Source organism: Chlorocebus sabaeus, chromosome 1, assembly GCF_047675955.1.
Source record: "Chlorocebus sabaeus isolate Y175 chromosome 1, mChlSab1.0.hap1, whole genome shotgun sequence".
NCBI lineage: Eukaryota > Metazoa > Chordata > Mammalia > Primates > Cercopithecidae > Chlorocebus > Chlorocebus sabaeus.
In genome coordinates this window covers 671,412-696,023 of record NC_132904.1, presented here as the reverse complement: position 1 = coordinate 696,023, position 24,612 = coordinate 671,412, and the positions used below count along the sequence as shown (strand labels likewise).

The 24,612-nt window shown below is 64.1% G+C and overlaps 1 protein-coding gene across 8 annotated transcripts; it reads right to left on the bottom strand.

Moving 5' to 3' along the window:
- Window positions 1-806: 806 nt before the first annotated feature.
- On the bottom strand, window positions 807-24,598 carry TSPAN4 (tetraspanin 4). Of its 8 annotated transcripts, none has more exons than XM_007997041.3 (9): window positions 24,469-24,597; window positions 20,111-20,210; window positions 17,086-17,165; window positions 5,075-5,266; window positions 3,370-3,444; window positions 2,279-2,380; window positions 2,068-2,199; window positions 1,897-1,980; window positions 807-1,348 (listed from the first exon to the last, which is right to left on the bottom strand). In XM_007997041.3, the coding sequence occupies exons 3-9, from the start codon at window positions 17,146-17,148 to the stop codon at window positions 1,280-1,282; spliced, it is 717 nt and encodes a 238-aa protein (XP_007995232.1). In that variant the 5' UTR covers window positions 17,149-17,165; window positions 20,111-20,210; window positions 24,469-24,597; the 3' UTR covers window positions 807-1,279. The 8 variants fall into 8 exon arrangements, with proteins under 8 accessions (XP_007995232.1, XP_007995399.1, XP_007995482.1 ...); XM_007997208.3 differs by having other exon boundaries at window positions 24,334-24,479; XM_007997291.3 differs by having other exon boundaries at window positions 24,339-24,475.
- Window positions 24,599-24,612: the final 14 nt, after the last annotated feature.

Sequence of the window (24,612 nt, the reverse complement as noted above, 5' to 3'; positions counted from 1 at the left end):
CCTGTAGCAGGCACGTCGATGCATGTTTTTTCTGTGCCCCGTGATAACTGCTTTGTGCTGCCAGCTCACTTAAAGGGCAGAGTTCTAGGAACAAAACAGACGGGGAAAAAGCGGAGCCCCACCTCGACAGGAGGCCCCAGGGTGGGGGTGATGTGGAAGGAGCCCTGCCTCAGGAGGAGGCCCTGGGGTGGGGGTTTTTGGGCAGGAGAGCCCCACTTGGGGAGAAAGACCCTGGGGTTGGGGGTGAAGCAGAGGGAAGCCCACCTAGCACAGGCCGGCAGTTCAGGGACGCCCCCCCTCCCTCCCACCAAGGGCCCTTGGCACTTTTTTTTTTAATTTTTATTACTTTTTCCTTTGAGATGGAGTCTTCCTGTGTCATTCAGGCTGGAGTGCAGTGGTGCGATCTCCACTCACTGCACTCTGTCTCCCAGAATCAAGTGATTCTCCTGCCACCAAACCTGGCTAATTTTTGTATGTTTAGTAGAGACAGGGTTTCAACATGTTGGCCAGGCTGGTCTCAAACTCCTGACCTCAAGTGATCCACCCGCCTTGGCCTCCCAAAGGGATTACAGGTGTGAGCTACCGTGTCTGGCCTCATCACCACTTCTTAGAGCTAATGTCATGATTTCCTTAAAACCAGAAGTCTGGAGAGTCCTCTGCAGGCGGCTCCCCCAAGCCTGTGCACCAGGTGACCCCACAGCCACAGGGCTCTGCCTAAGCCTCATGCCAGAGGCTGCCCTGCCCCAGGCCTGGGTGCCAGAAGGGAAGATGGGGTAGGGAAGGCAGACTAGCAGTAGACGCAGGGCTGTGGCTCACACTTTATTAGGATGCAGCAGGAGCCCCACAGGCCCACTGTGGAATGTAGGTAAGGGGTCCATGGCCCTGCCTGGAGCACCAGGACCAGTGGGGCCACTTCCAGGATGCCAAGCCCCTGTTCCTGCAGCCCCAACCCGCTTCCCGGGAGGCTGGGGGCCACAGGCTGGCACCCGTGTGAACACTGCTTTGGAGAATATGTAAATATAAAAAGTGCTGGAGACCCCTCCCACCCCTGCCCTGGGTTCCATAGCCAGCACGTGGCCACCCCTCCCAGCGGGGGTTTGGAGGCCTTGAAGCCACCTGAGCCAAGGCCTTGCAGAAACAGGGTTCTAGGGGCTCCGGGCACCTGTCCCTCCCTCCCTCCTCCCAGCATGGGGCAGAGCACCGAGGCTGGTGGTGGGAAAGGCAGCTGTGGGCACGGCCATCTCCCTGTGGGCATCCTTTTGGCAGAGAAGCGGGCAGCCTATGCGCAGTAGGTGTCTGCCTTGACCACCTGGCAGTACATGGTCATGGCGAAGGTCAGGCCTAGGATCTGTGGGGAGGGGAGGAGGGCTGGGCAGCTCCATGGCCTCAGGCCTCAAGCCCAGAGGGGTCCCTGTCCTCAGCAGGTGCCCTGGCCCTGACCCCAGGGCAGGGGACACAGCGGCAGAGCCCTTCAGCTTCCTGCTGGCTCACACACCCCACCCAACCCCTGCGGCTCAAGCCATAGCACCCTCCCCTGAGCCTTGCAAGCATGAGGACACCCAGGACTTCCTGGGGGCTGTGGAGTTTGGAGAGCAGGGGCCACAGGCACCAGGACCCCAGCTGCCACTCTCTGCACACTGACCAGTCCTGGGCCACCAACCAGCACGGATGGCCGCCGGCCTCCACCCCATACCAGCCTCTGCCTCTGTCCACTAGGAGGGAGCCCACCGTCCCCACAGGCCATCCCTGCCCATCCCCCCGAACTCACCCTCCTGCTTTTGCCCCAGCCTCCCCCGATCATGGGTTCCTGGGGGCAAGGCCTTTGCTACTTTGTTCCCTGGGCTCAGAAGGCCCCAGCAAAGGGGTAGGCGAGAGTCTGCAGTCCCCAGGCCATACCTGCACCAGTGCCGTGCACAGCCCAAAGATGCCCACAGCCAGCAGGTTCTCCTGGAGCCACACCTTCACCGTCTCGTAGCACGGCTGCAGGAGGCATGTCCTGCATGTCACGGAAGGGCCTGCCGGTCCCACCCTCTAGGCCCCCACCAGCCCCCAGGGTGGGGGTCTCACCGCCTTCCACCAGGTGCCAGGTGCATGCAGCCCGCAGCTCTCGCTGAACTCCAGGCAGCAGGAGTCAGGCACCCGCGTGGCGTTGTACACCTCAAACCAGTCAGTGTAGTTGGAGACACCACAGCAGCGGAACTGGGGGACAAGCTCAGGTCGGGCTGAGGCGGGAGGGGAGGGGGCACCTGCTGACCCCACCCACCTGCCCAGGCCTCACGTCAGTCTGGATGATGCTCCAGGCGTTGGTGAGGCCCACGTTGCCCTGCGTGCCATACAGGTGCAAGCCTTTCTTCAGGTCTTGCTGGGCGTACCTGTCAATCTGGGGGTGCGGGGGGGTCAGCAGGGCCCCTCCCACTGTACCCCGCCTCCCTCATCCAGACCCCCTCGCTGGCCCCTAAGTTGGCCCCCTCCTGCACCTGGTCCTGAAGTGTCTCCTACCCTTCCCAGCCCACCAAGCTGCAGACACACTGGCCCCATGTCCTCCCAGCAACCCTGAGGCCCAGGGCCCCCACCTCCGGGCTTCCTCCCCAGGCTGGGGGAGGACCATGGGTCCTGGGGGAACAGAAGACAGGCACACAGGGACTCCACGTGTCAGGACACGTGCAGCCGTGCTCTGTGAGCTGGAAGCCAGGAGCTATGAGCGCAGAGCCCACCCAGCACCCTGGCCACGGTCCCCAATATTCAGTGAGGACCCAGGGCACCCTGGAAAAGGGGCTGATTCCTGGGCCAGGGCAGGGAATACAGGAGGAGCTTGGAGCCCCCTACAGTGCCAGGAAGTCAGGACGTGCCCCAGAATGAAAAGTGTTGACAGGGGCACATCAGAGGACCCAGCAGCCGATAGCAGGAGCTCTCCTTACTGACAGTGTGATTTACAAAACAAAGCAGTGTTGTGTTCTAGCTCAGAGTGCAGCCTCCATAGCTGTGACTTCATCCCAATATAAACAAATGGCTGAATATATAAATGAGTGACCAAGAAGAGGCCGTTCTACAGAGCAGAACCCCACGGTGAGCAGCCAGGACAAGGCGCTGGGAGCAGACGGCCCGGGATGCTGTGTCGGGTACGACCTAGGGTGCGCCCTCTGGGTGGGGGAGCAGTGCCCTCGTGCCCCAGTCACCGAGAGGCACAGCACAGCCTCCCAGGGTTGGGGGTGCTCCCCCTCCAGGCCTGGTAAATCCACACCCGCTGTCTTGGCTGCCAGGGAGGGCAGATGGGGGGCCACTCTGTCCACACCGGGCCCACGGTGCCCCCTGGGAGCGAGGATGGAGCCCCCAGCCCTGCAGCTGGGCCTGCGGCCGAGGCAGCCATACCTTGTCCGTGTAGGCGAAGAAGAGGATGGCAATGGTGGCCTCCAGCAGGAACACCAGCAGCAGCAGCAGGAAAAACTGGGCGGGGGGGTGCAGGCTCAGACAGGGACCTGGCAGGCCCCACGGCCTCCACCCCATAGCATGCCAGGGGCCAGGACCACACACCTCATGGATACCTGATGCTGCCAGGAAACCCCTGCCAGGCCCCCAATCCGAGACTCCAGAATGCCACCCCCACCTCAGAACCCTCAGCCTTGGCCCCAGATCCAGGGACTGTGGCTGTCGTGTCCTGCTCAGCTCCTGAGTGTAGGGCCCTGGGCTGGCCTAGGCTCCCCTCCCCTGCCCCCATCCCTGGGGCAACCCAGACACCCCCAAGTGGGCACAAGTCCCTGTTCCCAAGGCTCTAGCCCCTGTCAGCTGGCTTCAGACACCTCCGTCCAGGGGCCTGTGAGTGTCCGGCGGGTGCCTCGCGGGGTGCCTGTCACGCCTGGGCTGCAGAGGCCCCTTCCGCTCCCACATCACAGCCCTCAGGGCAGCCAGGGTGGCTGATGCCCCCTCCAGCAAGACCACAGGCTGCAAGCCCCACCTCTGACCACGCAAGCTTCCCCCTCCTGGCGGCAGCCCTGAAGTTCAGCCTGACCCCAGCCCTGCTGCTCCTCCATGCGGAGGTCACTGACACCTGCAAGAGGAAGGCAGGCATGGACAGGGTGTGTCCAGGAACTGGGGGGCCCAGGCAGAGTGGGCGTGAGGCATGAGTGGGGCAGACAGGGTGCTGGGCTAAGGACACAGGAGCCCCTCACCCCCAGGAGGTACCCAGGGTTCTGGTCCCAAGCCACCTGTGGGAAAGGGTAGGGCTTCTATCCCTGCAGGCCTGGCGGGGCCCACACACAGCAGCTTCCTCAACTGTTGGAGGAGCTCCAAGCCCCAGCATGGCTGCCACAGACCCCCACCTACTGCCTCCAGGGGGCTCTGGGCCCCAACAGATGCCGGGGAGGCTGAGAGATGTGGGGCTCACCCCCAGGAAGGGGTACAGAGGGGAGTGGGCTGGCTGAGGCGATCTAAGGGAGGCCCCACCCCATCCAGGGCTTCTCAGACAAAGAGGTGATCTGAAGCCTCTTGATTTGGGACCTCAGCAGGCTGCAGACCCGCTTCGGGCCCACGGCCTCAGCCAGGCATATTAATCGGTAGCAAGCCTGTGTTTCCATCTAGGAGCCCTCTTCATTTTTAATTATCTGTGATGAACATTTCCAAGGAGGATAAACATCCCTGCCTATAAGTCCATCCCTGAGGCGAGGTGGGGGCCGGGAGGGTCCCAGCAGATGGTCCCAGGGAGCTGAGAGACCAGGCCCCGGACAAGGAGCTGGGGAAGGGGCCACAGCGGGGGTGGGGTGGTCAGGAATGAGTCATGGAGACCGCAGCCCGTGAAAGGCTGTGCATGCCTGTGCACACGTGTATGGGGCTGTGCCTGTGCTCACCAGGGCCAGTGTCCCGTCAAGGAAGGCTCCCAACAAGCTACAGCATGTTCTCGAGTGACCCCGGCCCCAGTGCAGCCCGGAAGACCCAACAGTGGCCACACGCCCAACCTGGAGGTCAGGCCCCAGAGGTGGGGCCCACGTCTGGGGGTCACTGCAGCACCCAAGGCCTGGGGACCACCGGAGCCCCACCCTGCGTGGTCCCACCCAGAGCATGCCTGGGCCCTGGCACTCACAGCGAGCAGGAGGCACTTGTTCTCCTTGATGGCGCCCAGGCAGCCCACGAAGCCGATGGCCATGACAAAGGCACCGGTGATGATGAGCAGGTTGGCAGCCGACAGGGACGGGAAGGAGGAGGACAGCGTGGCGAAGCTCCCCTGGGTGGCGGCCAGCCAGATGCCAACACCCAGCACACCACAGCCCCCCAGCTGGGGCACAGCAACATGAGAGAGACAGACAGGGTGAGGCCCAACACAAGCTCTGGACCCCAGGGCAGAGCCTGGTCCACAAGCCAAGGCCACACCGCCTGCCGGCCTGAGCCAGAACCGCCCGGAGTCCTGCTAAATCCCACGGCAGCCCTGGGGGGTATCCAGGGCAGGCCAGTCTTTTCCCGACACCCTGGGTTGGCACCCCATCCCCAAACCCACAATCCCTGGCCACAGTGGTGGGGGCTCCCTTGTGCCCCTGAACCTCCCTCTAGGGGGGATCTGCCCACCCCCCAGCCTGGAGCCAGAGGGGCGGGATCTTAGGCCCCAGGACGCAGCCTGCACACCCCCAACCCCACTTCGCCCTCTGGTCTGCCCAGCACAGAAGCCCACTCCCCACCTGACAGGCCACTCCAGCCTTTCCAGACTGTGCTGTCAGGGACACCCAGCCCTGCCCTCACTCCGGCAGGTGGTCTCAGGATTCCGGTGCCCACTTCCCAAGAAGGTCTCTGTGATGTCCCCGGCTGTCCCGCCACTCGTGGCAGGAGAAACGCTGATTCCCTCACACTTTGTCTCTCTCCGCTCTCCCCTCTCTCTCCTCCCTCTGTCCCTTCCTTTTCTTTCTTTCCTTTCTTTCTCTCTTTTTGGACATGGAGTCTCACTCTGTTGCCCAGGCTGGAGTGCAGTGGCGCCATCTCGGCTCACTGCAACCTCCTCCGCCTCCCAGGTTTGAGTGATTCTCCTGCCTCAGCCTCCCAAGTAGCTCGGACTACAGGCATGTACCACCACACCTGGCTACCTTTTTGTATTTTTACTAGAGACAGGGTTTCACCATGTTAGCCAGGACGGTCGTGATCTCAATCTCCTGACCTCATGATCTGCCTGCCTTGGCCTCCCAAAGTGTTGAGATTATAGGCGTGCGCCACCGTGCCCAGCCAAGTTACGATTTCTTACAGCCACACAGGCACTGGCAGGAACGGAGAAGGCAGGTCCCCCAGAAGCATCTCCCGCAGCCCCTGTAACCGCTGGAGCTCTTACTGTGTTTCCTAAGTGCTTGTTCTTATAAAAATCAATTAAAACAGGAAGAGGCGGGGGAGACGAGGGGGTCCTGCGCCCGAAGAGAGGGTGCTAGGCTGCCAGCCCAGCAAGGCCTCAAGGGAAGCAGGGGTCCAACAGGACCCCCACCCTCTGACGCTGAGGCCTCGGGCTTGGGCCGTTTCAGCAGGAGACGGAAGATACGTTCCAGACCTGGGCACAGGGTAAGCAGTCGCCTGAAAAAGCTGACCAGCTCCCGGTCCACAGCGTGGGCACCCAGGTGGGTGGTGGGCAGACGTCCTGGGCTGCCGATGGTTGACTGGTTCTGGGGAAGGGCCACACAGCCCTGGGGGACGCCTGCCCCACCCGACTGGACGGGACTTGGGAGTAGGCTGGCAAAGCCACCCCTCCACCCGATGGAGCCCCTCGGAGCACCCAGACCACAGGCTCTGGGGGTTCCCTGGGGGCTACCAGAAGCCCCAAGTTACTCCATAAAAGCCTCCCAAGCCCCAGTGGCCAGACTCACACCCCACTTTCCAGACACAAACCAAGGCTGGGAGATGAGCTGCTGGCCACCAGCACCGCGCCACCCCCACCCGCCACAGCAGCTCAGCTCAAGACAGGCCTGGGGCCTCCACCCTGGCAGGGCTCCCGCAGGCCCCATGGGCCCCAAGACTCTTGCCTCAGGGGGCCTGGGGGTAGGAGATGCCCCCTCCTCGTGTGCACGCTCCCCTGCCCCTCCCTGAGCAGTGCATCAGCCAGGCCAGGCTGCAGGTTGGAGGCCGCCACCCTTTCACTGGCTGGCAGGCAGGCAGGAGCCCGTGCTGGGGAGATGGGACACGGCTCCCTGCCCAAGGCTGGCATGGTCACTTGGTGCCCAGAGGTTCAGGCCAGGCCTCTCACTGGTGTCTTGGGTCCCTCTGGACTCCACAGGGTGAAATCCCCTCAGAGCAGAATCCCCCGCTGCTGGGGCCCACGAGTCCCACACATGCTCAGGCTGTCCTGGGGAGAATGCAGGCTCTGTCCTTCCCCGGCCCTCCAAAGGCAGCATCTCTGCTTAACGTTCACAATAGAACGCTGTCCGGAGGCTGCCGGTGCAGGGCCTGTCCTGGGAAGCTCTGCCGAGCCGCTGGCTCCTGGTGCCTGCTGAGCTCTGACACCCAAGCCCAGAGCCCCTCCCCAGCAGGCCAGGCATAGGGCACAGGGGCGCAGGGGAGCTGGACAGACCAGGTGCAGGAAGACGGGTCACCCCTGTGCTCTGGGCCCCAGGATTCGGAGTACCAAGGCAGGGGCTAACCTGCTGGCTCTGACCACACAGCCCCTCATAGCTCCAGGGGTGCTGCTAAGGAGCCAATAGGAAACCTGGGCACAGTGCCCAGCCTGGGTGTTGCTTCTGAGCAAACCCAGCCCCAGAAGCAGCTTAGGGGGATAGAGGAGGCTTCCCAGGAGACCAGGAAAAGGCTTGGGGGTGGGAGCCAGCACAGCCTGGCAGAGGGCGGCCCAGAGATGCACCAGGGGAGGGATGCATGAGCCTGAGGCATGTGTGAGCTGGGGTGCCTGTGAGATGGGGTGTGTGTTAGCAGGGGTGCATGTGAGCTGGGGTGCAAGAGGGGGTGCGTGTGAGCCGAGGTGCATGGAGGCCAGGGAGCGTGTGAGTGGGGGTGCGTGTGAGCCAGGGTGTGTGTGACCTGGGGCGTGTGTGAGCCGGGGTGCGTGTGAGCTGAGGTGCATGGGGGCCAGGGAGCGTGTGAGCCGGTGTGTGTGTGAGCCGAGGTGTGTGTGGGTCAGGATGCCTGTGAGCCGGGGTGCGTGAGTCGGGGTGGGTGTGAGCCAGGGTGTGTGTAAGCTGGGGTGCATGTGACCCCAGAGATGTGTGTGAGCCAGGGGGGGTGTGTGAGCCGGGGTGTGTGTGAGCAGGGGTACATCTGAGCCAGAGTGTGTGGGAGCCGGAGTGCGTGGGAGCCAGGGTGCGTGTGAACAGGGGCGCATGTGGGCCAGGATGCCTGTTGGCCAGGATGTGTAGGAGCCTGGGGTGCATGTGAATGGGGGTGCATGTGAGCCAGGGTGCACGGGAGCCTGGGGTGCATGGAAACCAGGGTGCGTGTGAGCAGGGTACGTGGGAGCCTGGGGTGCATGGACACCGGGGTGCTTGTGAGCGGGGTGTGTGAGCCAGGGTGGATGTGTCTGGAGTGTGCAGGACCAGAGGCCAGCTCAGTGACACAAGTGCTGGGGACATCCCTAATTAAGAGAATCTGTCCTCACTGGAGCACCAGGCTTGGGTCACAGCCCCAGGGTAGGCAGGGTCTGCCAACTCTACAGAGATGCCCCCACTTCCTGGGGGACCTGGCCCTGCTACGGGATGCACCAGCAGCTGGGGAACGGGCTCTTGAGGGTGCTGACTGCTAACGCAGCACCCCCACCCATGCATCTTTGGAGAGGTGTCCCTCGTAATATCCTGGAGCACGGGAGAGGCCTGGAGGCACTGGCTCACTCAGTGCTCCCTCCAGACCGTCGGGCACAAGGACACGCACACCAGGTACAGACCAGTTCAGACAAGGCTGTGCGGAACTGAGGGGCATTCCCGAGGAGCACACAGGAACCCCAGCCTGCCCCTGGGCTGTCCCCATGTCCTCCCACAGTTCCCAGGTTTCGTGGAGGGGCAGACAGGGCACCACACATGGCCTGACATGGTCACTGCCCCAAGAACTGGGCAAAGAAGGGATATGGCCCTGGGTCCAGATCACCAGGTGATGAGGGCAGAAGGTCAGAGGGAAACGAGAGGCCCCAGAAGAAGAGATGGCCATCGCCAGCTCAGAGCATATCCTGGCCTCAAGCGCCAAGCAACCCCGCAAGTTGCATTCCAGGCTAAATGGCCAGGCTGGGGGGTGAAGGTCCCTGAACTTAGGGGAGGTGCTGGCGCAACAGAGAAAACTGTCATTTAAAACCCAAACTGGGGCCGGGCGCGGTGGCTCACGCCTGTAATCCCAGCACTTTGGGAGGCCGAGGCGGGTGGATCACGAGGTCAGGAGATCGAGACCATCCTGGCTAACACGGTGAAACCCCGTCTCTACTAAAAATACAAAAAATGAGCTGGGCGAGGTGGCGGACGCCTCTAGTCCCAGCTACTTGGGAGGCTGAGGCAGGAGAATGGCGTGAACCTAGGAGGCAGAGCTTGTAGTGAGCTGAGATTGCGCCACTGCACTCCAGCCTGGGCGACAGAGACTCAGTCTCAAAAAAAAAAAAAAAAAGACTGCCTGCACCGTCTGCCTCTGCCTTCCAAGGACGGCAGACCTCTCCTGTCAGCAGGAAAATGAGCTGTTCCGAGCTCCCCTCGCCCCAAGGGGATGCCTCGAAGGGCACAGGGAGGACGTGTGCAGAGTGACTGGTGCCATGCCAGGTGTGGGACACTCCCGTTCCACGGGGGCTGGGCAGGAAGGGGCCCTACACCTCCAGCCCTGGACCCCTTCCACAATGGCCCCAGCCCTGGCAGGAACTGATTTCCCTAATTAACACTCCACGAAACATCCTCACCGCCACCTGAGACGGCAGGAAAGACCCACCCACTCGCTGTCACCAGACAGGCTCGGTCACACACACTGTGGCAGACGACAGCCCACATCGCCACAGACACCTCACACCATCACACGTGGCCACACACACACACTGTGTGTTTTTTGTTTGGGTTTTTGGTTTTTTAGTTCGGGGTTTTTTTTTTTTTTTTTTTTTTTTTGAGACGGAGCCTTCCCTGTGACCCGGTGTCACCAGGGCCCTGGCTGGGTCACACGCTGTGACAGACACCAGCCCACATTGCCACAGATGCTGCCTCACACCATCACACGTGGCCACACCCGCGCAGTCTTGCCCTGCGACCCGGCGTCCCCCAGGCCCCAGCGTGCTGCACCTGCACGCTGCTAGACCCACACAGATAAAGTGTGTGCACGTGGTTAATAAAATTACCTGCAATTTTGAACGTGTTTCTGTGTGTGCAGCTTTTAAAACATTTTGGCAGGAAAATTACAGCCTCAAAGTGCAAGAGAAAATGCACCCCATTTGCTTGGAGACAGAACATCAAAGGCAGGATGAGCAGGGCTGAGGCCAGGAGGGCCAGGTCCCTCTGGTCAAATGCAGCCAGAGGGGCAGCAGCTGGGGGTGTGGCTGGCAGCCTGTGTATCCTACCAGGGTCCCACCCAGCCCTCTGGGCCTGGCCCCGGAAACCAGAGGAGCTCCATCCCGTCCCCACGCACTCAGTACAAACGGGAATCGGCTAAAAACCTCCCTCCCTCACTGCTGCCCCCACCAGGCCAGACACAAGCTTAGGCGGGAGGGTGACGCCACCCCATGACAGATGGGGAGAGGAACCCTGGATGGCAGCTGGGGGAACAGCCCAGGCCAGCGGCTCCATCCCAGACCTCTTCACCTCCAGAGTCAGCGGTGCCCGGGGCCCGTCCTTCTCCCAGGCATCAGCTCACACTGTCCAATGCCCAGAACCTGTCCCCAGTACCTGCCTGAAACCATCTCTGGCCAATGTCCGTCCAGCACACCTGGCCCCAGGCTCAGTCCATCAGACACGTGCTCACCCTGATCTTCAGCAGCAACTGATGGCTCAGCCCAAGACTAGGAGCCCAAGAAGCTCGGGGGGCCGTCCCCCAGCGCTGAGCGTGTGCAGGTGCTGCTGAGGCCTGTGCATTCTCCACTCCGCCCTTCTTTTCTGGTCTGGACAGCCCACCTGAGCCTCTTGGGCAGGTGCTGGGGGACGGCCCCCTTGAGCCTCCTGGAGGCCTCGGGCAGGGGTGCAGTCACTGGAGTCCATGGAGTGTGCTCCCTCCAGGCCCACGGGGGCTGCACTGACCGGCTTTCCATCCTCAGCCCACTGCCCCTCTGGCCACATGCCTTTGTGTGGCAGATGGCTGGGCTGCCAGCCACGTCCTTGGAATAGGATGGGGGGACTGAGTCCCCGCAGGAGCCAGGGCTCTGTCCAGAGACAGGGATGCTGGCAGCCAGCACAGCCTCAGGACCCTCTGGGCTGCAGGAACATCCCATCATGGCTGGGATGCTGGTTTCCAGGGATTACAAGTCTGTCCACTTACAATGTTCGCTGTGATTTGTTTCCTTAAAGCTGTGGGCCCCGAGCAACATCCTGTTTCCACACCCCCATCTGTCCTCCGTTCCCTCACCCCTGAACCCAGGAGCTCTCCAAGGGCCCCCAGGGCCCAGAGATGAGGAGACCAGCCCCACCCAGTGACCAAGGCCTACCCTGAGGCCAGTGTCCAAGGCAGGGAGAACAGAACAGCCCTCGTCAGGGGGCACCTGCCCAGGGTGCCAATGCTGGGTCCTGCAGGGTGAGTAGGAGTTTGCTGAAGGGTGGGGAGGAATCCAGGAGGAGACTGTGACCCAGCGGGGCTGTGGGTGCAGCAGGGCTGCGTGGGAGCTGGCCGTTGTCAGGCCAGGGCCACGGCTCACATCACACAGGTGCGGCTGGGAGCCCAGGCCCCCACGCTCACTCCCGTGCCCCTGCGTGGGCCTCCTGACTTCTCTGCCTGCCCCTGCAGCCCTGAGCTGCCAATGCCACATCTCTGCCCCCGGAGAGAGCCCTCTCCACACCGAGGCCCGGCCTGCCTGCCCTGCCACCAGCTGAGACCTGGAACCTGCGGAGGTCCATGGTGCCAGGCCTGTGTCACCAGGGGAACAAGTCTGACCTACCCCCAACAGCGCCAGAGCTACCTGGAGCCCACAGCTGGGCAGGCAGCGTCCCCCAACCGACCGCTGCTGCTCCCCACCCACAGAGAGCCACACACTTCCCAAGGCTCAGACACACTGTGGTCGCCGGCATCAGGGCCTTCCTTCAGAAACGGATGTTGGGAGTTTGCGGCCATCCCCATCCCAAAGGCTGGCCTGGGATGTTGAACTCCTCAGAGGCCTGGGAGCTGGAGGCAGAGCCCTCTGCCACCTGTGGGGACACTGTGCTGCCCAGAGGCGAGCACCAGGCGGGCCCGCCATGGTATCTGCCAGATATCACCTCAGCTCATCCCAGGGGAGGGGAAGCCAAGGACTGGCCCCTGCCGCACCCCTCCACCAGGCTCACTGCCGATCTCAGAGCAGAGGCCCCAAGCGTAGCCAGGACCTTCCTTCGGGACAACAGAGTGGGCAGTCAGGCTGAGGGGCCCCCACACCTCCAGGGTTGACAGCCCAAGCAGGACAGAGCCAAGACAGTCCCCGTGTCCCCTCCAGGCTGGGGCCCTGGACCACATGGCTCCAACACACTGCCCACCTGGGGTGTCTCCCCGGGGGTCAGTGCAGGTGGCAGGGGGTTGAGGGGCCTCCCACATTTCCACTCACCCCCCCCCGGGTCAGGCCAGCACCTGGGGACCTCATCCTGTACCGCCCCACGTAGTGTTGATGGGAAAATGAGGCCCCAGGAGGGCAGGACCTGCCCAGCGTCCCACAGTGGCAGGCAGGACTCCGACCTCCACCCCGGCTCCCCAGACGGGCCCTAACCACACAGTGCAGAGAGGGCCTGAGCTTCCGACGAGCTCCTGGTGCTGGGGCGGGGAGGGGAAGGGGAAGGGGAGCGGCACCCACCCTGAGGAGCAGCGTCGGGAAGGAGCCGAGGCCAGGCGGGCAGCAGGACAGCCCTTGGTGGTGGCACCTTGCTAAGGAGCTCAGCCGCCTCCACCCCTGATGGGCAGGAAGTGCAGGCCCCGTCCTCTCCCCTCCGCCCCTGGGACCTCCACTTCCATTAAGGGAAGAGCGCTGCTGGCAGAGGTTGAGCTGACAAGGCAGCACAGAGGCCTGAAGGTGGGGGTCCCGGGGCAGCAGAGCCCCCATGCCCTCACTACTGCTGACCTGTGTCTGTGTGGGCACCTGCCTGGACCCAGGACACCTTGCTCAGGCTCACGGGCCCTGCACTCAGCTTCCCCCAGAATGGGGCTCCCAGGAGACACCCGCGCCCCATCACAGGCTGCGTGCTTCCCACTCCCCACCCTGTGCAGGGAGGGCTCAAAGGCAGGCTCAGTGGCTGTGCCCCAGTGGAGCTGCCATCACCAGGTGGGGCTCCTATTTGCTGAAGGCAAGCACTGTGTCCCCAGATGTCCGTGGGGCTGAGTTGGCACCACTGCTCTGAACTCTGAAGGCCCCACCGGGTGCCCCACCACCAGGTCAGGACACATCCTACCTCCCCACCCTGGCTGCCCCAGGAACCCTCCCCACTCCACCCAAAGCTGGAGGCTCTGAGTATAGACCCTTGTGAGCAGCCCTATCCTCCCAGATCCCAGCAAAGATGCCTGCCCCGGAAATCCGAACCAATGCTGTAAAGAAATACGTCAATCAGTCTTCTGGAGCGAGCCCCTTCCTTCCCCCCACCAAGTAGGTCCCGAGGCTGCCCCAGGCCCAGTTAGTGACTGTGGTCTCAGCCAGGGGCCCAGTCTGACCGTGGGTGTGGAGGGGGGCTCAGGTCTGGACCCAAAGAGACCTTGGAATCCAGGAGTGCTGTCAGGGCCTTGGAGGGTCTGCATTTGGAAGAAGGGGGGCTTTGAGAAGAGCATGAAGGCAAAGGTAGCAGAGAGAGGTGCCAGGCTGGGGCTGAGGGCACAGGAGAGCAAAGCTAAGGGGCAGGCGGGCACGGTGGGGGCAGAGGGAAGCTGCAGAACCATCACTGCACCCTGACCACTGCCCCGGAGCCAGGCACGGGTCCCCCACTCAGCTCCCCAACTCCTCCCAGTGCCACAGGACCCCTCATCCTGGCCACACCCGTACCACTTACAGGGCTCAGCCTCTGCCTCCACACCCACAGCCACACCCAGAACAGGCACAGCCCCCGGGTCACACACAACTTTCCTCACCCCGCCCCGGCTCCCACCACCGCCCATGGCTCTGGTCACTGGCTGCCCACTGGGGCTCCCCCATGCCCTCCCCACAGGCCCAGCAGGACTCCGGCAGCAGGGGGTCAGGACAGACACACACGGGCTCTTGGGGTCCCACCAGGGGGATGCCCCTCCCACCACCTTAACCCCTGAGCTTCACTCCTGAGGAGACGGAGGAAATGATTCTGAGGAGGAACGGGCCAGGTTCTGCCCCCTGGCAGGACAGATGAGTTGGAAATGCAAAAGCCCTTACGACAGAGAGCTGGCACCCCCAAAAGGAAAGGAGCCCTGGGGAAGGGGCACTAGGCCTGACTCCTAGAACAGCCTCCTGCCAAGAAGAGGGGACTTAGCTCACAGTGACTCACGGCACAGCAGGTGTGGACGTCAGCCCAGTACAGACTCTCCTGACAAAACCCCCACCCATTCTTATTTCCCCTGCCCCGCTCCTGCCCTCAGACCCCCACTGGGCACCAGCCCAGGGTTGAGGGAGCCAAGGCTGGTATATGAGGCCAGCGGGGCTCCAGTTTGCTGGACTGGGCAGCAGGTGGTGATTGAATAATAAAAAATAATTGGGGCCGGTCACAGTGGCTCACGCCTGTAATCCCAGCACTTTGGGAGGCACTTTGGGAGGCAGAGACGGTGGATCATGAGGGCAGGGGTTCAAGACCAGCCTGACCAACATAGTGAAATCCCGTCTCTACTAAAAATACAGGAATTAACCGGGCATGGTAATGCACATCTGTAATCCCAGTTACTTGGGAGGCTGAGGTGGGAGAATCGCTTGAACCCCAGAGGCAGAAGGTTGCAGTGAGCCGAGATCACGCTACTGCACTCCAGGTGACAGAGCAGGACTCCATCTCAAAAAATAAAAATAAAAAAGAGAGAACTGGATTTTCCAGCCCAGAACAGGGTCCCAAGAGGGTTCCTGGTGTGTTCCTTCCCAGGTTGAGGACAGCAGAGTGTGTCTGCCAGCGGTAGAAATGGAGGCCTTGGCCGGGCGCGGTGGCTCACGCCTGTAATCCCAGCACTTTGGGAGGCTGAGACGGGCGGATCACAAGGTCAGCAGATCGAGACCATCCTGGCTAACACGGTGAAAATACAAAAAAATACTAAAAAAATACAAAAAACTAGCTGGGCGAGGTGGCGGGCGCCTGTAGTCCCAGCTACTCGGGAGGCTGAGGCAGGAGAATGGCGTGAACCCGGGAGGCGGAGCTTGCAGTGAGCTGAGATCCGGCCACTGCACTCCAGCCTGGGCGACAGAGCGAGACTCCGTCTCAAAAAACAAAAAAAAAAAGAAATGGAGGCCTCTTTGGAGGTCACAGAGCAAAGCGGGGTCCACCTGGGGTCTTCCATGAAGGTGGGCTGCTCTCAGGGCAGAGACCCCCCCACCGGGACCCTCTTCTTTCTCCCTGAAGGCAGGTGTCCAGGCCATGGAGGAGGGGAGGAGGGGGACAGAGGAGAGGGCTTCCCCTCCCAGGACCTGCCTGCCTGCCGGGCCCCCACACCCACTGCCCTTCAGTCATTCGGTCCCGTCCCCCCATCACAGAAACACTCTGGCCACTCAGCCACCTGCAGCCCACCCCCCATACCCACCAGCTCCAGCCCAAACCCAGGTCTCCCACCCCCCTACCTCCAAGGCACCCCTCAGGCCTGGACCTCACCCCTTCAAGAGCCTCTTGCAGAAAACAAACCCTTGGGGTGACCCCTTCTGGAGGTGGATATCTGGACCAGGAGGCTCCTTGGGTCACACCTGGCAGGCAACCCAGGCTGACTGTCCCTCCCAGGGACCCCCGCAGCCCCCACCCCAAGCTGGTGAGAGAAGGAGCCAGGGCTCAGGAAGGGAGAGGTGGGAAGGCGGACCCAGGCTTCTGGGCACTTGGCCCCAGCTGGATCTCATGCAGATGCACAGCCTCCTGAAGCCCAGAGCCCAGGCAGAAGCTGAGGCCACACCCCTGACTCCCAGCTGCAGGAGCTGGTTCAGGAATTAAAGATAGGGCACAGAATGACCTTGGCATCACTTCACCTCCCCCAGCCCAGCCAGCAAAACCCCAGGCCCAGCCCAGGTCATCCTCGGCCACCCCCAACTCCAGCTGCCCTCCACAGGGGCCAGGGACAGGACAGGGTCGCGGCTCCACGAGGCGTGCTCCAACCTGGCCAGGTGGGAGTCCTGCCCCACCTCCTGCCGACTTGGGGCTGGGGTGGAACCTTGTTCTCCCTCTACTTCAGCTCTGCTCCGCCCAGCACACAGGGCCCACCCTGGACACCACTCCAGGTCTGAGCACACCTGACACCACCTCGGCAAAAGTTAGGGAAGCCTCTGCTGACGGAGGCGCGGGAAAGCCAGGGTCTGCCGCGAGCACTGATGGCCCACGGCCCTGCTCAGTGTCCGGGATTCCCTTCCGCAGCGCCTCCCGGCGACTGGGGAACCTTGGCGGCAGCCGGCTCAACCCCTCGGAAGTGAGTCCCTTGGCCGGGCAGGTCGCCTGCCTGGAAGAGCGGGGCCGAGGCAAGGATGCCAGCTGCACCGAGGAGGGGGCGGGCCCAGGGGAGGCACCGGGGCCCCGCGCAAAACTGGCCACGACCCGGACAGGAATCCCGACCCTAAGGGAGGCGCAGTGCCCGGGTGGCCCTGCCCGGCGCGCACGTGTGCAACGTGTCCCCGTCCCATCAAGAAAGGAGAGGAGAGGGGGCCGGGGCGTGAGGCAGCCTCTCGGAGTGCAGGGGTCAGACCCAGTGATGGCGAAAACCTTCCCCACCCGCCCAGGCCAGGCCCCAGCCGGAGCAGCGGTCTTGAGTCCTCCTGGACCACCCCTCCAACCGCACCCAACGCCCGGCCGGGGCAGCGACTCCGGCCTCCCAGACCCCGCGACCCGCCGCGGCAGGGACCCCGGGTCTTTCCCGGGCACCCACCCCGGCGCCCGGACTCACCCAGAAGAGCAGGTTGAAGGCGAACATGAGGTACTTGACGGCCTGGAGGCAGGCGCGCGCCATGCCGCAGCGCTTCAGCTCTAGGAGGAAAATGAAGGAGAGGTCCAGGTAGAAGACCACGTACTTGTTGCCCTTGGGCGACGTGTAGCGCGCCTGGGCCGCCTTGGGGCCGGGATTCGCGTGCAGGCCGAAGAAGGCGCCCCCGGCGTCCCCGCCTCCCGCGCGCCCGTACAGGCTGCTGTAGCGCCGGAAGGGGCCGCCGCGCGCGAAGCCCGGCTCCTTGCCCTCCGGAGAGGGGCTGCGCCGGTACGTGGACTCGTCCGTGCTGGAGCGGCGCATCTCGCCCGGGTGTGCCGGGGCCGCCTCTCAGCGCCCCACGCCCGCTGCCCCGGAAACCCCCATCCCGCCGGCCGGTGCCTGCTCCGGCCCCGCTCCCGCTCCCGGTCTGGCCCCCGCGGTGGCAGCAGGACGCGCGGATCCGCACGGACCCCGGCTGCGGGACCCCAACACCTGCCCGGCCCGCGCGCTGCGGACCCCGCGCCCCGCGACCTCGCGCGCCCCGCCCCGCGCCCTCCCGGCCAATCCCCGGCGGCTCCGCCCACGCGCGGACCCCCTCCCCTCCTCGCCGCACCGCCCGGCAAACCCCAGCGCTCCGCCCGGGCCGACCAATCGCAGCCCCGGCAACGCACCAGCCGCGACCCCGGCCCCTCTGCCGGCGCCGGCGCCCCAGCCCTCCCCACCTTGCGCGCGCGGCAGGAAGATGCTCGCGAAGGGCGCCTGAGGGGACTGGGGACCGGGGCCGGGGCCTGGGGATGAGACCTGGGCAGCTCTTGGCCCGCGACCGACGCCCCCAGCGCTTTCCCCCATGGTACCTCGCCTGGACCCCGGCCCCGGGTCGGGCTTGGAGACCTCCGACCACGCGAACAATACGCAAAGCACCACGCAAATGGAGGGTTACCCCGTTGCTGTCTGGTGGCAACTTGGGGCGGCTCCGCCCCGGGCGCTTTGGGAAGCCCTGGGTGGCCGGGGGGCGGGGGGAGGCCTGGGTCAGCCTGCATTGCACGGAGCGGGTGCCGTTGAGTCTTTGACTATACGAGACGTTCCACAACACAGAAGAGCGCAGGTGTGATTGCTGAGACATTCCCCCCACCAGGCAGCCCCGCGGGAGGCTGGCAGCCCCAGGCCAGACCCAGAGCGTTCAGGTGGGCACGACTCGGCCTGCGCCCCATGTAGTCCCCAAGGCGGGAGCGGGGCCGGCTTCAAGGGCAGTCGCTCACACCCACCCCAGCTGGCTTGATGCTCTGCTGTTCCCGTCTTGAAATTCTTGGTAATTTTTAAACAAAAGGCCCAGAATTTCATTTTCTTCAAGCCCAGGCTGGAAATCAGCCTGTAAGAGACCCCACCCCGCCCCCGGCAGGTACAGACATACTGGCCCCGTGCACAGATGTGCCTGCACTCCTGGGTGTCATCACGCCGGGTGCGCATACGCCTCCCACAGCCGGAGAAGGGGACAGAGGCCCCCAGCTGTGCCCCGCAGCCTACCCCACGTCTCTGAAGCCCCAGCACCAGCGCAGGGCACAAGGGCCCTACGGTGTTGGGAAGACACCAGCATGTGGCCCAGATTCCTGGCAGGTGACCTGAAGCCCAGAGGTCGGGAATGAGGAAGGGAAGGAGGAAGAGGAGGGAGAGACCGCTAAGGGAGGGGAAGGGGTGCTCCCTGGCAGGACTGGCCATCTCTGGAGGCCTGGGTCCTCCTGGAGTAACTGATGTGGGAGGTGGGAGGTCTGGGGAGGACTGCCGTGGGAGACCTGGGTGCCCAGGGAGGTCTCCCACCTCTGCCCGCCCCTGAGGACCTGCCCCAAGCCTCTGCTGCCCCCCAAGGGCTCTGTAGAGAACTGCAGCCCAAGCCCCGGGGCAGCACCCGTGCCCAGGTCCTCACTGCGGGAAGGGGACAGGGGACCCCCGGAACAGGAGGCTAGTCTGGAGGTCCCCTGAAGGCCCACATGGCCATCCTGGCGCTTCCCATGGCCCCTACCCTGTCCTTCCCCTGAGGGTTCTTTGGTGGGTCTGAGCCCCAGGAATGGGTCAGAACGGAGGCCACGCATCGGGGCCCAGCAGAGACCCCAGGAACCCTGGGACCCCGACCCTGACAGAAACACCCACAGCTCTGCCCAGAGAGCAGATGGCGCCCCCTTTCCCCCAGCCACGCAGGTACAACCCGAGGGCAGACACTCAGCCGTGGGCAGTGCCTCCAGGGAGCTCGCATGTGACCTGGGCAGCGCTCAGAGCACCTACTCGTGGGCCAGGCAAGGGGAGGTGCCACGGAGACCTGGGAGGACCCCAGGCTGACTGGGAGAAGCCAGACCCCACCTGCAGTCAAAAACACCACCTGAGCCACCCCAAGGAGAGCATCTGCCGCCAGGCTAGCCAGTGGCACCCCTGCCCCACCTCTCCTGCATCCCTCTGGGGCTGCGGCTGGAAGGAGAAGTGGCGGGCAAGGCTCGAGGGTCTCACGCGGGTGGGAGGGCAAAGGGAGAGCTGGTCTGGGTGCCTGCACTGAGCCCAGCACCCAGGAGGCAGTCCCAGTGCCCCCCAAGACTCCTGCCACCCCCTTTCCCATCTACAAAGCCCTGCACACATCACCCAGGTGAGCAGATGAGGCCTATTCAAGAAGAAATCAAAAACCTCAAACAAGGCTACCGAGGGCCAGTAGGAGCAGGGGCTGGGCTTGCTCCTGTTGCCAAGTTCAGGATTCACACTGGGTTGCTCAGACACAGGCAGGGGCCCGGGCAAGGCCACAGTGTCAGAGCTCAGCCGGGGAGGGTCCTTCCTCAACACCCCAGCCAGGGTGTTCTGGGACCCTGTCTCCAAAGTCCAGCCCCTCCCCACGGGAGCTCCGATTAGACGCTCAGGTGTGTTGTCAAAGTGTCCGGCTGGCAAGGCCCCTGGGCCGGCAAAGTGAGACCCAGAGGCAAGACCACTGCTGCCCACCACAACCATCCAGCCCCACCGGGCTGTGACATACCTGGGCTGGCCACAGGAGAGAGGCCAGGCGCTGCTCAGGGCCCCTGAAGGCTGACCAGTGGGCAGGCAGGCGGTGGGTGCGACCAAGGCAGCCCCAAGCTCTGTGGAAGGAAAGACGGGCAGAGTGGAGCCCTGGCTTCCACCCTCAGCACAGCCAGAGATGCTCCTAGACAAGGGCAGGGGAACCCCCACCTGGGGCCAGGTCCCTACACGGCAGAGGGGCAGTCGGGGGTGGGCAGGGGATACACCACCAGCCTCGGGGGAGAAGACCACTGAGGAGTAGCCCCAACCAGGAGAGCTTTGAATCAATGACTGAGTCACCAAATTCTGCCCGTTCAAGCCTCTGAGACAGCCAGGCAGGGACACAGGCTCACTCACAGAGACACGGTGTGCAGAGAACACATGTTCAAAGACATATACTCACAGCACAGGGACATGCAGAGACACAGACCAAGGCACACGCTTGCACCCACACAGACACGCAGCAGTGCCTCCCTGCTGGGGTCCCAGACCCCTGGACCAGCCTGCTGTCTGCTTCCTGCCAGGCACGAGCACTCCCACCCCACCCTACCTTGGGCTCTGAGCAGACACCCCAGCACAGGAAGGGGGCCTCGCGCCCTCCCCATGGAGCTGTCAGCAAGGACCCTCAAGGCCCTCCTCCACCATGGGTTGGGGAGTCTGTCCTCCTCCTGGCACTCATGGATTTCTGGCCAGGGAGAGGCCCCAAACTCACCTGGGCAGCCAAACGCAGTGCCCAGCACTCCCTGCCCTGCTGGCTCCACCCCGCAACACCTCACCCCTCAGACCTGGCTCTCTGGAGTGAGGTAACTGTCCTTCCAGTAGCCCAAGGGCAGGAGGAACCATAGAGGCTCCAACCCAACCCTGGCTGAGCGAGGGCCCCAAGACAGACACCCAGAGCTCTGCAGGTTGGAAAACCTGGGGGGAATGAGCTGCAAGGAAACCTCGGACACCCACGAAGCCAGAGGGAGGTCCCCCCCAAGAGGGGCCTGCCCATGCGACAGAGCAGCCTGTCTGCAGTAGCCTGGGTGCCAGGCCAGTGGAGCGGCCTCTCTGAGCCCCGGCAGCAGGGCAGCAGCTCAGTCCTGGCCCAGCCCAGAGCCCAGGGTCGCCACACAGCCCAGCAGGGGCAGTTCAGGACAGACAGCAGAGCCAAGCCCACACACCCTGACTCCCCAGGCTCACAGGCTCTGAGGTAGCTTTGAGGAAGCAGGGAGGCCCGCCAACACAAACAGCTTATGCTGTGGGCTTTCTGGCTGCCTCAGCCCCTGCGGGGCCCCAGTGCCCGTCCCAGACCCTCACCCTGGGCGGGGGGGTCCCAAGCAAGCTAGCACCCCCTCATGCATACAAGGAGCAGGGACTGGGGGCTGCACGCAGAGTCTGGGTGGGACCAGGCCTCTCCTACCCAAACCTGAGCCCTGGAGGCTGGAGACACCACTCTGATCCCCCCACCAGCCCCAGGGGAGGGACAGACAGTCCAAAGGTTCCCCAGTCTTTCCTCCGAGGACCACCGAGGCCAACCCCACACTCCAGGCCTTCCCCGTAACCCTCCCCTGCACTGTTGGGTATTTCTCTTCTGGGATTTGGGGGTGAAAGCAACACACTTAGGACCCTGGGTGGGGGGCACCTTCCCACAACCCCCAGGCTCCAGGAGCAGCCGCACCTCAGGTGCCATCCCACCACAGCCCGGGCCCTGACCCGTGCAACCTAGACCCCTACAGAACAGTCTGGGGGGCACATCAGGCCTGGGCAGCTGCATGGCAGGCAGTGACATTCCCAAATGCCACCAGCCCAGGCATGTGAGTGGTTAGGCTGGGGCCAGTTCAGCCTTGGCCCCATCTACAGACCCCACTGCTCAAAATGCCGATCTCCCAGGACTGCAGGGAGGACGCGGACGTCGTGGGTACGGCAGGCAGTGGCCTTGGCTGTGTGCACCGCTGAGGTGTCGGGCACATGTGCTCGTGACGCCGTGTGCACCCACCCCACCCCACCCCACAACATCCTCAGGGTGAGCACACATCTGTCCCAGCCATGGACAGGGCCAAAGGGCACAGGTGTGGGGGCGAGGTTGGGGACACACACCATGATCACCCTCTCCTAGCCAAAGGCCATGCCTGGTCTCAGTGGCAGGAGGGATGCAGCCCTCCTGGTGGGCAGCTTCTGGTCCCACCTGAGCTTCACAGATAGGGAAACATGGGCTGTGATCCCAGACCAGAGTGCAAGTTCAGCTGAATCCCAGCCAGGGCGCAGCCCGTGCTCCCCCTCCCAGCCCTCCCGGTCCCGTGGCTGGCCTGTTTCCAGGGCAACACCCGGGGTGGGAGGAGCTCAGCAGCTAAAACTTCAATCATGGGTTTCCCCTGGTCACTTGCCCTGAAGTGACCCCTCCTCTAGCAGGAAGCGCTTGGGGGAGCCCACCCTCCGCTCCCTTTGCCCTGTGCTGACCACAGGAGACTCCACAACGCCCCCTTCTATAAAACCAGTGCCTCACCTCCTGGCCCCATCCCAGGCCCTCCCCAGAAGCCAGGCCGGGTCTGTACCAACACTCCACACCCAGGAGGGGCCCCCACGGGCCCCTGCTGGCCAGCACAGTGCCCTGCCCCCCCACCAGGCTCCCTCCCACCCCCGCTAGCCTGAGGAGGGTCGGGCCCAGGCCCCAGGCTGTTCCGCCCCACACGCTCTCAGAGGGACGCACCAGGCAGGGCTGAGGCAGGCCCAGGCTCCCCAGGGTCCTCAGGTATAGCCCAGTCTGGGCTGAGGACAGGCCTGGGCTTCCCAGGGGCCTCCGCACACATGTGGTGGGGACTCGGGGGAGGGGCACAGAGCCTGAGGCTGGGGCAGTCTCCAGGTCTCAGGGGCTCTGCTAGGAAATGGAGGGATAGGAAGCGTACACACTTGGAATTCCAAGAATGTCAGCTTGGCCCAAGCCAGGATTTGGAGGGCAGCTTACTCTCCCCGCCCCCCCGTGCTCCGTGCTCCGAGTAAACAACTCCTGCAGGCAGGAACAGGGGCAGGACAGGCCCTGGACCCTCCTCCAGGAAGCCTCCGGGCACCCACCCATTCCCCAGGGCCCACCCTGCTAACATCCCGGACCCCCCTTCCTCCCTCACCTCCACAGCCACCAGCAGCCTCTGCAGCTGAGCCTGGCTCTGACCCCAGGCCACCGTTACTCACGGCCCCTGTCCTGCCCCTCTGCCCGAGCAGGATGTGCGTCCACTCATCCTGGGGGGAGGGGGTCAGGGAAGGGAAGTGGCCTCCGCTCGTGGCTCTGCACGTGGCTGGGTGGGGTATGACAAATGCCACTGGGGAAGCTGCCCAGGGCCCTGGCCAGGGTGGGAGCAGAAATCCCAAGTGTGCAGTGAATCTGGCCAACACCACTCTGGACCCAGAAAACCCTTCATCCTCCTCCCCTGCAACTAAGGCAGACCCAGCATTGCCCTGAGAAAGCGGCAGCTGACGCCTGGAACCCAGCACAGGTCCCACCCCAGCTGGAAGCCCCAGCCAAGAGCCCCTCCATGGGTGCCACTTTGCAGCCCACCCCCCACAGCCCACCTCGCACCTCCAGGGAGTCTTTGCCTCCTACTGCACACTGACCTCCCATTTCCTCACCCCCACCCCAGGGGCACAGCAAGAAGGGTGCTGGTGCCAGCCCCCCACCGCACTCCATCCAAGAGACACAGGCTCCCCCTCCCTCGTCCTCCGTAGGCCCTGAGCTCCAGAGCAAAGCAGAGCTGCCGCCTTCAGCGGGTCCTGCCAGTGCAGCCTCCGGGAATCTGCCCAGGGGTCCCCTGTACCGGGGTCTTCAAGGTTCAATTCAAAGAGTACCTCTTCCACGACGCCCTCCCCGACCTCCCTCCCGGGCCCCCTCTCCCCGTGCTCAGAGGCGCGTCTCAGCGTCGGGACGGCGAGCAGCCCAGCAGAGTGCACCCCGACCCCCTTCCTGGGAAGGAGCGGAAAGAACGCGGACAGGAGGCCGGGGCGGGGAGCAGCCGGCGGGGGCCGTAACTGCGCGGCCAAGGCCAGGGCGGCGCCCCTAGGGGCTGGGCCGCGTCCAGAATGGGACCCCCCGAACTCGGCGCCGAGAGCTCCGGACACCCCGCGGGTAGAGGCGGAGGCGGAGGGACCCCACTACCCGGCGGGGCCAAGAGGGGCAGCAGGAAGACCCGCCCCGGCCCCCGCCCGCCCTCTCCCCAAGCCCCCGCGCCGGACCCCACTTGTTGCTGCGTGTCGGCTCTGGGCTCGAACTCGCGCGCCCCGCTCGCGTCCGGCTCCAGCCGCTCCCAGTCAGACACCTCGGGCCGCGAGACCCTGGCCGCACGCCCCCACGAGCCCGGAGCGCTGTACCTGGGCCGCCGCCTCGCGCTCCCTTCGTCCGCTCCCGCCGCGCAGCTGTCAGTCAAGCGGACACGAGAAACGCGAACCGCCGCCGCGGCTTTCGGCCCTGCTCAGACGCCGTAGCTCCGGGACGCACCAAGATGGTGGGCGGGG

Excerpts from the sequence above, each read along its gene's own strand:
- TSPAN4 (XM_007997041.3), bottom strand. The coding sequence starts at position 17,148 with ATGGCGCGCGCCTGCCTCCAGGCCGTCAAGTACCTCATGTTCGCCTTC. Across the intron at positions 5,267-17,085 it reads CCTTCAACCTGCTCTTCTGG|CTGGGGGGCTGTGGTGTGCT; the intron begins GTGAGTCCGGGC and ends GCTGTGCCCCAG. Across the intron at positions 1,349-1,896 it reads TGTGCACGGCACTGGTGCAG|ATCCTAGGCCTGACCTTCGC; the intron begins GTATGGCCTGGG and ends CCCTCCCCACAG.